Source organism: Salmo salar, chromosome ssa27 (genome assembly GCF_905237065.1).
Source record: "Salmo salar chromosome ssa27, Ssal_v3.1, whole genome shotgun sequence".
Lineage (NCBI taxonomy): Eukaryota > Metazoa > Chordata > Actinopteri > Salmoniformes > Salmonidae > Salmo > Salmo salar.
The window spans coordinates 23,747,501-23,761,309 of record NC_059468.1 but is presented as its reverse complement, the minus strand read 5'-3'; the positions used below and the strand labels follow the sequence as shown (position 1 = coordinate 23,761,309).

Genomic DNA, 13,809 nt, shown 5'->3' with positions numbered 1-13,809 from the left:
CCTCGTTGGCTGCTGGACCCCACACCAACCTACGGGAGCCTCGAGAGAGGTGAGATGAGCGGCAACAGAGCTGAAATTCCTGATGAAACGACGGTAGAAGTTGGCAAACCCCAAAAAACATTGTAACCCTTTAATGGTGGTTGGGACTGGCCCTGACCTGACTGCATCTACCTTCTTGTCATCCATCTTCACTCCCTACGAGCTGATTTGGTAACCCAAGAAGGAGACCACCCTCTGATGGAATTGACACTTCTCAACCTTGACGAACAAGTGATGGGCCAGGAGGTGTTCCAAGACTGCTCGAACGTGTGTGATGTGATCCTCCAGATTAACTGAGCAGATCAAGATGTCCTCAATGTATACAATCACTTGGCGTCCGAGCATGTCCCTGAACACCTCATTGACGAATGCCTGGAACACTGACAGAGCCTTGGCTAAGCCAAAGGGCATCACCAAGTACTCGTAGTGACCAGACATTGTGTTGAATGCCGTCTTCCACTCATCCCCTTCCTGGATGCGGATGAGATTGTAGGCACTCCGCAGGTCCGGTTTGGTTAAGAACTAGGCCCCACGGAGCTGCTAGTTGGCACCAATGGGAGGGGGTACCGATACTTCTTGGTAACTTCATTAAGTCCTCTGTAATCAATGCAAGGGCGTAATACTCCATTCTTCTTGGCCACGAAGAAGAAACCAGCCGATGCAGGAGAAGTGGACGTGGAGATGAACCCCTGTTGGAGCGCCTCCTGAATGTAATCCTCCATGGCCTGGGTCTCAGCCACAGACAGAGGGTCAGCAAGCAGATCGATGGCACAGTCCCAGGGGCGATGAGGAGGAAGACAGGTGGCCCGGGTCTTGGAGAATACCTCCCTCAGATCCTGGTATACCTCCAGGATGTTGGGCTGAAGGCAACCAAAGGACTCAACCGACGTGGAACCACAGGGTACAGGGAAGCAGGTACTCCGGCATTCAGGTGACCAGTCTGAGATTCACATCCTCAACCATGAAATGGGGTTATGGCATTGAAGCCAAGGGAGGCCGAGGATGATCTTGTGAACTGGTGCTGAATGGGATATTCTCCTGATGATTGGACTCCATAGTCAGGGTGAGAATGAGCGCCGGTTCATTCCATCCACTGGATGCTGCTACTGTCAGGAAGGTGAGCGCGTACTCCACAGCCGTCTGATCCCCCTGCCGTAATTGAAGTAGACGCTCATCTCCCTCTCTGCCCTCCAGGGATGATCAAAGATACATTTAAAGCTGCTTCCATTGTTTGAGTTGGTATTCTGTAATGATGATGCCGTGAGTCAAGAAGCAGGTAAAACGTTTAATGAAATCAACAAACATGAACCACGACAGCGTAACAGAAGTGCAGTAACATGAACACAGGTGCAATACCAACTGAGGAATGAACAAAAGGAAGGGACATATGAAGGGGCGGTAATGAGGTCCAGGTGTGAATCATAACGATGAGTGCCAGGTGTACGCAATGATGATTCCCAGGACTGGAGGTTATTATTCCGGCGATGTCGCATGCCAGAGGGGAGGAGCAGGAGTAGACGTGACACAAAGTGCTTATACAGAAACCCAGCCTAAAACCCCAAACAGCAAGCAATGCAGATGTAGGAGCATGGTGACTAGGAAAAACTCCCTAGAAAGGCAGTTTCCTAGGAAGAAACCTAGAGCGGAACCAGGCTATGAGGCATGGCCAGTCCTCCTCTGGCTGTGCCAGGTGGAGATTATAAGACTACATGGCCATTAAGGCCAGATTGTTCTTCAAGATGTTCAAACATTCATAGATGACCAGCAGAGTGAAATAATAATCACAGTGGCTGTAGAGGGTGCAACAGGTCAGCACCTCAGGAGTAAATGTCAGTTGGCTTTTCATAGCCGAGCATTCAGAGGTCAAGAGAGCAGGTGAGGTACAGAGAGAGAGATAGAGAGAGAGAGAGAGATGGAGAACAAGAGAGAGAGGGTTGAAAACAGCAGGTCCTGGACAAGGTAGCACATCTGGTGAACAGGTCAGGCTTCCATAGCCACAAGCAAAACAGCAGAAACTGGATCAGCAGCACAACCAGGCGGACTGGGGACAACCAGGAGTCATTAGGCCAGGTAGTCCTAAGGCATGGTCCTAGGCCTTAGGTCCTCTGAGAGAGAGAGAGAGAGAGAGAGAGAGAGAGAGATGGGACAATTAGAGGGAGCATACTTAAGTTCACACAGAACACCAGATAAGACAGGAGAATTTCACTGGATTGGACAGATTGACCCTAGCCCGCCGACACATAGACTATTGCAGCATAGATGTTGGAGGCTGAGACAGGGGGTGTCGGGGGACACTGTGGCCCTGTCTGATCTATACCCCCGGACAGGGCCAACCAGGCAGGATATAACCCCACCTACTTTCCAAAGCACAGCCCCACTAGAGGGATATCAACAGACCACCAGCTTACTACCCTGAGACAAGGCTGAGTATAGCCCACAAAGATCTCCTCCACTGCACAAGCTCGAGTGGGCGCAAAATTGGACAGGAAAATCATGTCAGTGACTGAACCCACTCAAGTCATGTATAGTAAAAAAAAGCCTGGCACAACATGACGCACCCTTCCTAGGGACAGCATGGAAGAGCACTAGTAAGCCAGTTACTCAACCCCCGTAATGGGGTCAGAGGCAGAGAATCCCAGTGGACAGAGGGGATCCGGCCAGGCAGAGACAGCAAGGGCGGTTCGTCACTCCAGTGCCTTGCCGTTCACCTTCGCACCCCTGGGCCAGACTACACTCAATCATAGGACCTACTGAAGAGATGAGTATTCAATAAAGACAAAGTTTGAGACCGAGTCTGTGTCTCTCACATGGATCGGCAGACCATTCCATAAAAATGGAGCTCTATAGGAGAAAGCCCTGCCTAGGAATAATAAGGAGGCCTGCGTCTTGTGAACGTTGCATATGTGTAGGTATGTACGTCAGGACCAAATATGAGAGATACAGTGAGGGAAAAAAGTATTTGATCCCCTGCTGATTTTGTACGTTTGCTCACTGACAAAGAAATGATCAGTCTATAATTTTAATGGTAGGTTTATTTGAACAGTGAGAGACAGAATAACAACAAAAAAATCCAGAAAAACGCATGTCAAAAATGTTATAAATTGATTTGCATTTTAATGAGGGAAATAAGTATTTGACCCTCTCTCAATCAGAAAGATTTTTGGCTCCCAGGTGTCTTTTATACAGCTAACGAGCTGAGATTAGGAGCACACTCTTAAAGGGAGTGCTCCTAATCTCAGCTTGTTACCTGTATAAAAGACACCTGTCCACAGAAGCAATCAATCAATCAGATTCCAAACTCTCCACCATGGCCAAGACCAAAGAGCTCTCCAAGGATGTCAGGGACAAGATTGTAGACATACACAAGGCTGGAATGGGCTACAAGACCATCGCCAAGCAGCTTGGTGTGAAGGTGACAACAGTTGGTGTGATTATTCGCAAATGGAAGAAACACAAAAGATCTGTCAATCTCCCTCGGCCTGGGGCTCCATGCAAGATCTCACCTAGTGGAGTTGCAATGATCATGAGGACGGTGAGGAATCAGTCCAGAACTACACGGGAGGATCTTGTCAATGATCTCAAGGCAGCTGGGACCATAGTCACCAAGAAAACAATTGGTAACACTACGCCGTGAAGGACTGAAATCCTGCAACGCCCGCAAGGTCCCCCTGCTCAAGAAAGCACATATACCTGCCCGTCTAAAGTTTGCCAATGAACATCTGAATGATTCAGAGGACAACTGGGTGAAAGTGTTGTGGTCTGATGAGACTAAAATGGAGCTCTTTGGCATCAACTCAACTCGCCGTGTTTGGAGGAGGAGGAATGTTGCCTATGACCCCAAGAACACCGTCCCCACCGTCAAACATGGAGGTTGAAACATTATGCTTTGGGGGTGTTTTTCTGCTAAGGGGACAGGACAACTTCACCGCATCAAAGGGACGATGGACGAGGCCATGTACCGTCAAATCTTGGGTGAGAACCTCCTTCCCTCAGCCAGGGCATTGAAAATGGGTCGTGGATGGGTATTCCACCATGACAATGACCCAAAACACACGGCCAAGGCAACAAAGGAGTGGCTCAAGAAGAAGCACATTAAGGTCCTGGAGTGGCCTAGCCAGTCTCCAGACCTTAATCCAATAGAAAATCTGTGGAGGGAGCTGAAGGTTCGAGTTGCCAAACGTCAGCCTGGAAACCGTAATGACTTGGAGAAGATCTGCAAAGGGGAGTGGGACAAAATCCCTCCTGAGATGTGTGCAAACCTGGTGGCCAACTACAAGAAACGTCTGACCTCTGTGATTGCCAACAAGGGTTTTGCCACCAAGTACTAAGTCATGTTTTGCAGAGGGGTCAAATACTTATTTCCCTCATTAAAATGCCAATCAATTTATAACATTTTTGACATGCGTTTTTCTGGATTTTTTTGTTATTCTGTCTCTCACTGTTCAAATAAACCTACCATTAAAATTATAGACTGATCATTTCTTTGTCAGTGGGCAAACATACACAATCCGCAGGGGATCAAATACTTTTTTCCCTCACTGTAGGTAGGAGAATGTCCATGTAATACTTCGTAGTTTAGCAGTAAAACCTTGAACTCAGCTCTAGCCTTAACAGGAATATGATCATTTGGGGTTCTAGTCAGGATTCTAGCAGCCGTATTTAGCACTAACTGAAGTTTATTTAGTGCTTTATCCGGGTAGCCAGAGAGTAGAGTAGAGCATGGATTAGCTTTTCTGCATCATTTTTGTACAAAAAGTTGAAGGGTTTTGCAATGTTACGAAGATGGAAAAAATATTCTTGATACGTTCGTCAAAAGAGAGATCAGGGTCCAGAGTAACACCGAGGTCCTTCACAGTTTTATTTGAGACGACTGTACAACCATTAAGATACATTTTCAGATCCAACAGCAGATCTCTTTGTTTCTTGGGAGTCAGAACTAGCATCTCTGCCTGGTCCAAATTTAAAAGTAAAACATTTGCCGCCTTCCTTATGTCTGAAACACAGGCTTCCAGGGCAGGCAATTTTGGGGCTTCCCCAAGTTTCATCGAAATGTACAGCTGTGTGTCATCCGCATAGCAGTGAAAGTTGACATTGTGTTTCCGAATGACCAAGAGATAGAATATGTAGTGAACAATTGATTTGTCAGAGGACAAACCATCCACAGAGACAAACTGATATCTTTCTGACAGATAAGATCTAAACCAGCCAAGAACTTGTCCGTGTAGACCAATTAGGGTTCCCAATCTCTCCAAAAGAATGTGGTGATCGATGGTGTTAAAGGCGGCACTAAGGTCTAGGAGCATGAGGACAGATGCAGAGCCTTGGTCTGACACCGTTAAAAGGTAATTTACCACCTTCACGAGTGCAATCTCAGTACTATGATGTGGTCTAAAACTAGACTGAAGTGTTTTGTATGCATTATTTGTCTTCAGGAAGGCAGTGAGTTGCTGCACAACAGCTTTTTCTAACATTTTTGAAAGGAATGGGAGATTCGATATAGGCTGATAATTTTTCATATTTTCCAGGTCAAGGTTTGGCTTTTTCAGGAGAGGCTTTATTACTGGCTCTTTTAATGAGTTTGGTACACATCCGGAGGATAGGGAGCCATTTATTATGTTCAACATAGGAGGGCCAAGCACAGGAAGTAGCTCTTTTAGTTGTTTAGTTGGAATGGGTTCCAGTAGGCAGTGGGAAGTTTTAGAGGCCATGAATATTTTTGTGAATGTGTCAAGATATACAGGATTAAAAAACTTGAGTGTCTCCATTGAATTTAGGTCCTGGCACTCCTGTGCAGACTCAGGACAACTGAGTTTTGGAGAAATACGCAGATTCAAAGAGGAGTCCGTAATTTGCTTTCTAATGATCATGATCTTTTCGTCTAACCTCTCTAGGGTCGGCGGGACGAAATCGTCCCACCTACGTAACAGCCAGTGGAATCCTGTGGCGCGTTATTCAAATACCTTAGAAATGCTATTACTTCAATTTCTCAAACATATTACTATTTTACACCATTTTAAAGACAAGACTCTCGTTAATCTAACCACACTGTCCGATTTCAAAAAGGCTTTACAACGAAAGCAAAACATTAGATTATGTCAGCAGAGTACCCAGCCAGAAATAATCAGACACCCATTTTTCAAGCTAGCATATAATGTCACAAAAACCCATAAGACCGCTAAATGCAGCACTAACCTTTGATGATCTTCATCAGATGACACACCTAGGACATTATGTTATACAATACATGCATGTTTTGTTAAATCAAGTTCATATTTATATCAAAAACCAGCTTTTTACATTAGCATGTGACGTTCAGAACTAGCATACCCCCCGCAAACTTCTGGTGAATTTACTAAAAATGTACTAAATTACTCACGATAAACGTTCACAAAAAGCATAACAATTATTTTAAGAATTATAGATACAGAACTCCTCTATGCACTCGATATGTCCGATTTTAAAATAGCTTTTTGGTGAAAGCACATTTTGCAATATTCTAAGTAGATAGCCCGGCATCACAGAGCTAGCTATTTTGACACCCAACCAGGTTTAGCCCTCAACAAAGTCAGATTTACTATAAGAAAAATGTTATTACCTTTGGTGTTCTTCGTCAGAATGCACTCCCAGGACTTCTACTTCAATAACAAATGTTGGTTTGGTCCCAAATAATCCATTGTTATATCCAAATAGCGGCGTTTTGTTTGTGCGTTCAAGACACTATCCGAAGTGTAAATAAGGGTCATGCGCACGACGCATTTCGTGACAAAAAAAATTCGAAATATTCCATTACCGTACTTCGAAGCATGTCAACCGCTGTTTAAAATCAATTTTTATGCCATTTTTCTCGTAAAAAAGCGATAATATTCCGACCGGGAATCTGCGTTTAGGTAAAAAGACGAAAGAAAATAAAGCATGGGGTCGACTCGTGCACACGCCTAAGCCCATTGTCCTCTGATCGGCCACTTGCCAAAAGCGATAATGTGTTTCAGCCTGGGGCTGCCTCGATATCATTCAGCATTTTCCCGGGCTCTGAGAGCCTATGGGAGCCGTAGGAAGTGTCACGTTACAGCAAAGATCCTCAGTCTTCAATAAACAGAGACAAGAAGAACAAGATCTTGTCAGAGAGGGCACTTCCTGTAAGGAATCTTCTCAGGTTTTTGCCTGCCATATGAGTTCTGTTATACTCACAGACACAATTCAAACAGTTTTAGAAACTTTAGGGTGTTTTCTATCCAAAGCCAATAATTATATGCATATTCTAGTTACTGGGCAGGAGTAGTAACCAGATTAAATCGGGTACGTTTTTTATCCGGCCGTGTCAATACTGCCCCCTACCCCCAACAGGCTAAGAAGTTAATGAATTCATCACTGCTGAAGTGAAAGCTATCCTCTCTTGGGGAATGCTACTTTTTAGTTAGCTTTGAGACAGTATCAAAAAGTTTGAGATTGTTTTTGATCTCCTCAATTAGGTTGGAAAAGTAGGCTGATCGATCAGCAGTGAGGGCTCTTCGATATTGCACGGAACTGTCTTTCCAAGCTAGTTGGAAGACATCCAGTTTGCTGGAGCGTCATATCAGTTCCAATTTTATGGAAGCTACACTTCATGGAATATATTGAGACAAATTACAGATTAAGCCTAACCAACAATTAGAAAAATATAACTTTATTGATTGAACATGAAACGTACGTGGCTTGCAAAAGTATTCAACCCCCTTGGCATTTTTCTTATTTTGTTGCCTTAAAACCTGTAATTAAAATTGATTTTTTGGGGGTTTTGAATAATTTGATTTAGACAACATGCCTACCACTTTGAAGATGAAAAATATTTTTTTTATTGTGAAACAAACAAGAAATAAGACCAAAAAACGGAAAACTGGAGCGTGCATAACAATTCACCCCACCAAAGTCAATCCTTTGTAGAGCCACCTTTTGCAGCGAATACAGCTGCAAGTCTCTTGGCACATCTAGCCATTCTTCAAGGCAAAACTGCTCCAGCTCCTTCAAGTTGGATGGGTTCCGCTGGTGTACAGCAATCTTTAAGTCATACCACAGATTCTCAATTGGATTGAGGTCTGGGCTTTGTCTAGGCCATTCCAAGACATTTAAATGTTTCCCCTTAAACCACTCGAGTGTTGCTTTAGCAGTATGCTTAGGGTCATTGTCCTGCTGGAAGGTAAACCTCCATCCCAGTCTCAAATCTCTGGAAGACTGAAACAGTTTTCCCTCAAGAATTTCCCTGTATTTAGCGCCATCCATCATTCCTTCAATTCTGACCAGTTTCCCAGTCCCTGCCGATGAAAAACATCCCCACAGCATGATGCTGCCACCACCATGCTTCACTGTGGGGATGGTGTTCTCGGGGAAATGAGAGGTGTTGGGTTTGCGCCAGACATAGCTTTTTGGCCATCAAGGAAAATGCTAAATGTCAGTCTCATCTGACCAGACTACCTTCTTCCATATGTTTAGGGAGACTCCCACATGCCTTTTGGCGAACACCAAACGTTTTTGCTTATTTTTTTCTTTAAGCAATGGCTTTTTTCTGGCCAATCTTCCGTAAAGCCCAGCTCTGTGGAGTGTACGGCTTAAAGTGGTCCTATGGACAGATACTCCAGATACTCCTCAGTGGAGCTTTGCAGCTCCTTCAGGGTTATCTTTGGTCTCTTTGTTGCCTCTCTGATTAATGTCCTCCTTGCCTGGTCTGTGAGATTTGGTGGGCGGCCCTCTCTTGGTAGGTTTGTTGTGATGCCATATCCTTTACATTTTTTAATAATAGATTTAATGGTGCTCTGTGGGATGTTCAAAGTTTCTGATATTTTTTTATAACCCAACCCTGATCTGTACTTCTCCACAACTTTGTCCCTGACCCGTTTGGAGAGATCCTTGGTCTTCATGGTGCCGCTTGCTTGGTGGTGCCCCTTGCTTAGTGGTGTTGCAGACTCTGGGACCTTTCAGAACAGGTGTAAAAATACTGAGATCATGTGACAGATCATGTGACACTTAGATTGCATACAGGTAGACTTTATTTAACTAATTATGTGACTCCTGAAGGTAATTGGTTGCACCAGATCTTATTTAGGGGCTTCATAGCAAAGGGGGTGAATACATATGCACGCACCACTTTTCCGTTTGTCATTATTTTTGACAAGTTATTGAGACAAGTTATTTTTTTCATTTCACCAATTTGGACTATTTTGTGTATGTCCATTACATGAAATCCAAATAAAAATCAATTTAAATTACTGGTTGTAATGCAACAAAATAGGAAAAACGCCAAGGGGGATGAATACTTTTGCAAGGCACTGTATTTCAATATGATTGAAATAGGCCTATAGCCTACTGTTTATATTTTAATGCAGTCATCTCAGTTTTCATTTGAAGCTTATTTTTATATGAAGCTTGTTTGTATCAATTGAATAGACATTGGTACCTTTGCATTTGTAGTCACCTCTGTTCTGAAGTTATCAGAGGTCAGAGCGATGGATAAACCATGTGATTCTATGTTTAGCTGAGCTCTTCTGTGTATATAATGACTCGGGATGGCAAAAAAGCATCTAACAATGCACTTAGCTGTGGTCTGAGTGGTTCGACGCAGACGTTAGATTCCGAGTGTTTTCGAGTGCAACGTACATTTACATTTTTTTATGTAACCTTTATTTAAGGCAAGTCCGTTAAGAACAAATTCTTATTTACAATGACGGCGCATTAATAATGATGTTTTTTGATCAGATCTGTTCGTGATCGCCTCTGTTGTGAACTTCATACGTGTGTCTATGTGTGTGTGTGTGTGTGTGTGTGTGTGTGCGCGTGTGTGTGTGTGTCTGTATGTGTGTGTGTAGACCTGCGGGCCCAGCTGTGTGACCAGATGAAGGTTCTGGATGGTCAGGTGGAAGTCAAAGGTCAACAGCTGTCTGACCTGTCCGAGTTCTTCCGTCGTCGTGGTGACATTGAGGCGGAGTACGCCCGTGCCCTCGACAAACTTACAGAGAGGTTCACTCTAAAGACCAAGAGGTGTGTGTGTGTGTGTGTGTGTGTGTGTGTGTGTGTGTGTGTGTGTGTGTGTGTGTGTGTGTGTGTGTGTGTGTGTGTGTGTAAATTGCTTTTATTGCTTGATCTGTTTATACTGACTGGCAGACATTATTATTGGTGCAATGTTAGTATAGGGAACTCCGATAATATTACGTAAATTGGTTTAAGTCTTGCCCTCTCTGTCCTCGCCCTGTCTCTCCCCCTCTGTCTCTCCCTATCTATCTCTCCCCCTCTGTCTTTCTCTCCTCTCCCCCCTCCTCCCCCTCCCTCCCTGTAGGAAGGAGCAGAGCGGTCAGTCGGTGTCTCAGTGTTGGTCAGTTCTGTTGACTCAGACACGTGCAGAGAGCAGAGAACACGCAGCGCTGAGTGACTCCTGCTCACACACACTCACACAGCGACTCACACACTGCTCAGAGGACACACACCGCCTGGCAAAACGGGTAAACACACACACACATTCATATTTACAGTACCTGAACAAATGATCCACCCACTTCCATTGGCTTCCAGTCAAGACTGTCTGTACATAAAATTCTATGTATTTTTCACTGATCTACACAACTCCAAAATCTTAAAGTGAAAAGGTGATAGTGTGTTACACTGTCTGATTACTGATATGTCTCTGATCAGAGTAAGGAGGTGGGAGTTCAGATGCAAGATGAGCTACTGAAAGTCACCACTGAACTGCAGACGGTACGAACATACCTCAGTCACTTACGATGTGGACAATAGTAAGAAGATGAAGATCGTATTACTAGTGTGTGTGTCTATGTGTAGGCTCTGAGGACATACCACCAGTACCATACAGACAGTCTGACAGCGGAGGGGAAACTAAAGGAAGCCACACGATTGGAGGAGAGACAGACGGGCAAGTCAGCTGAACTGGGGATAACCCAATCAGGAGGCCAGAGACGGAGCTCTGTGAAGAAGATGGAGAAAATGATGGAAAAGGTAAGGGTTGAGTCTGACTACACTGCCAGATCTCACAATGTCTGAATAGGTCTTTACTATAACAGCTAACCACATCGTATGATATAACAATCTGATGCCCGACTGCACAGTCCATGATGTGGCACATAACCATTTGTTAATGCAATGCAACGTCTGCAATGAAGTCGGCCTGGAGGGTGGCCAAGGTTGTCGTTGAGATGTGTGTGGTTTCCATGTGGCACAGGATACAGACAGTTTTGTAGAGTTTTGAGTCAGACATCCTGTGCCACATGAAAACCACACACAACGGAACAATAACGTGAGCTACTTCTGTAGTGCCAAATCAAACCAACTACAGCTAGTGTCAAACCCCTTGACCCTAAACCCTAACCTCTAACCCCTGACCTGAGCCTGTACCAAAGGCAGTATGAATCAAGGGACCTTCGTTGTCATTAGCTATTCTTTTAACCAAATTGTGTGTGTGCTCTCCACAGAGACATGGCAGAGTGCAGGAGACCCAGCTGAAGTGCACTAAGGCTCGCAATGACTATCTGCTGAATCTGGCAGCTGCCAACGCAACTATGAACAAGTACTATCTACAGGATCTCAGCACACTCATAGACGTGAGTCACTGTGTGTCTGTGTGTGTGTGTGTGTGTGTGTGTGTATGTGTGTGTGTATGTGTGTGTGTGTGTGTGTGTGGGTGTGTCTGTGTGTGTACGTATGTGTGTGTCTGTGTGTGTACATATGTGTGTGTGTGTCTGTGTGTGTACGTATGTGTGTGTGTGTGTGTGTGTGTGTGTACGTATGTGTGTGTGTGTGTGTCTGTGTTTGTGTGTCTGTGTGTGTACGTATGTGTGTATGTGTGTGTGTGTACGTATGTGTGTGTGTACGTATGTGTGTGCGTTTTTTCGTGCACGCTGGTGCCTTTGTGTGTATCTGTTACGCAATCTTATATTATAAAATGTTTAACTGACATACTAAGTATTAATCTCTCTCTCTCTCTCTCTCTCTCTCTCTCCCTCTCAGTGTACTGACCTGGGGTTCCATCTGTCCTTGGAGCGAGTGATGAGGTCATACCTGGCCAGCAGGGGGCGTGTCCTGAAGGCTGAGGAGGCCGGGCTAAAGCAGCTGGAACAGGAAGTGACATCACTGGATCAGGGAGGAGACAGAGACGCTCTCCTACAGAACCACGACACAGCATTCTGTCTGCCCTTCCGCTTCAGTTACCATCCCCATGAGGGAGACCAGGTACACACACACATTCATGTTCATTAGTGGATGATGATCGTGACACATTTTATCAGAACTATGGAGTGCAAAGGTGGCTGGTGACGAGGCCAATATGTGTCCTGTATATTCTGTGACACACTGAACATGATATGTTTAGCTCCCACAGGAAGAGCTGTTGGTTCACACACCAGTACACCTGTTATACTATACACATCCCTAATGTTTTCCAGGTGGGCGAGGTGAGTGCGGAGAGCCAGGTGAGGTATGAGTTAGAGACCAGGTTCCAACAGCTCCAGTCCCGCCTCTCCACCGAAACCTTGGAAACAGAGGAGGTGAGGTCTTCGCTCTATTCTTAATCTACCCATTGATTTATCGATCCATCGATCAATCGATTGATCCATTTTCTATCTATTGTATGTATCTACTTTCCAGGTCAGTAAGACACTCAAAGCCACCCTCTCCGCGCTATTGGACAGTATGTGTGACAGTGACAGTAACCCCCCCCCTGACCTGCCCATCAGCCTATCACACGACCCCATGGGAACCGCCTCTGCCTCCAAACTAGCCCTTGCCAAGCGGAGAGCCAATCAGCAGGAAACCGAGACGTTCTACTTTACGGTGAGGACATCCCATTGGTCAGGGGAAGGTGTGAGGGGAGTCTAATGATAGTATTATGGATTGTGTCTCCTTATAGTGCTTCTGTGACCAACTAGGTTTGAAACCCGGGACATCTGAAAAACACAAGACTGTGTTAGCCAACTGAGCTAAAGCTGTGTAAACAAGCTAAAGCTGCAAAGGTTAAAGTGTGTATCTCTGTTTCTGTCGTTTGTCAGAAAGTTAAGGAGTATCTGATTGGAAGCTCCCTGATCTCCAAACTACAGGCTAAACATGACCTGCTGCAGGAGGCCATACAGAAAGGTACTTCTACTATACTAATACTATACTACTACTGCACTAATACTATACTACTACTATACTCATACTATATACTATGACTGTACTAATACTATACTACTACTGCACTACTACTGTACTAATACTATACCACTACTACACTACTACTGTACTACTACGATACCACCACTACACTACTACTATACTACAATACCACGACTATACTAATACTATACTACTACTATACTACTGCTGCAATACTACTGCATTAATACTATACTGCTACTATACTACTACTACTATACTACTACTATACTGCTGCTGCACTACTACTATACTACTACTGTACTACTATACTATTACTATTCTACTACAATACTGCTGCTGCACTACTACACTACTACTGTATTAATACTATACTGCTAATATACTACTACTATACTACTACTATACTGCTACTGCACTACTACTGCACTGCTACTGTACTACTATTATTCTACTACTTTACTACTACTATATTGCTACTGCACTACTACACTACTACTATACTACTACTATACTGCTACTGCACGACTACACTACTACTGTACTACTACTATACTACTACTATGCTACTACTATACTACTACTATACTACCACTGCACTACTACTATTCTACTACTATACTATGCCTATACTGCTACAGC

General features: G+C 44.4%; 1 protein-coding gene across 2 annotated transcripts in view; it reads left to right on the top strand.

Moving 5' to 3' along the window:
• LOC100380863 (SLIT-ROBO Rho GTPase-activating protein 3) overlaps positions 1–13,809 on the top strand; it is a 30,704-nt gene that overhangs the window by 10,289 nt on the left and 6,606 nt on the right. For both annotated transcript variants that reach the window (XM_045709571.1, XM_045709570.1), the window contains exons 3-11: positions 9,876–10,047; positions 10,343–10,505; positions 10,696–10,758; positions 10,843–11,016; positions 11,490–11,618; positions 12,025–12,246; positions 12,459–12,560; positions 12,661–12,846; positions 13,062–13,146. In XM_045709571.1, coding sequence (XP_045565527.1) covers positions 9,876–10,047; positions 10,343–10,505; positions 10,696–10,758; positions 10,843–11,016; positions 11,490–11,618; positions 12,025–12,246; positions 12,459–12,560; positions 12,661–12,846; positions 13,062–13,146 — 1,296 coding nt within the window. The remainder of the gene's footprint in view (positions 1–9,875; positions 10,048–10,342; positions 10,506–10,695; positions 10,759–10,842; positions 11,017–11,489; positions 11,619–12,024; positions 12,247–12,458; positions 12,561–12,660; positions 12,847–13,061; positions 13,147–13,809) is intronic.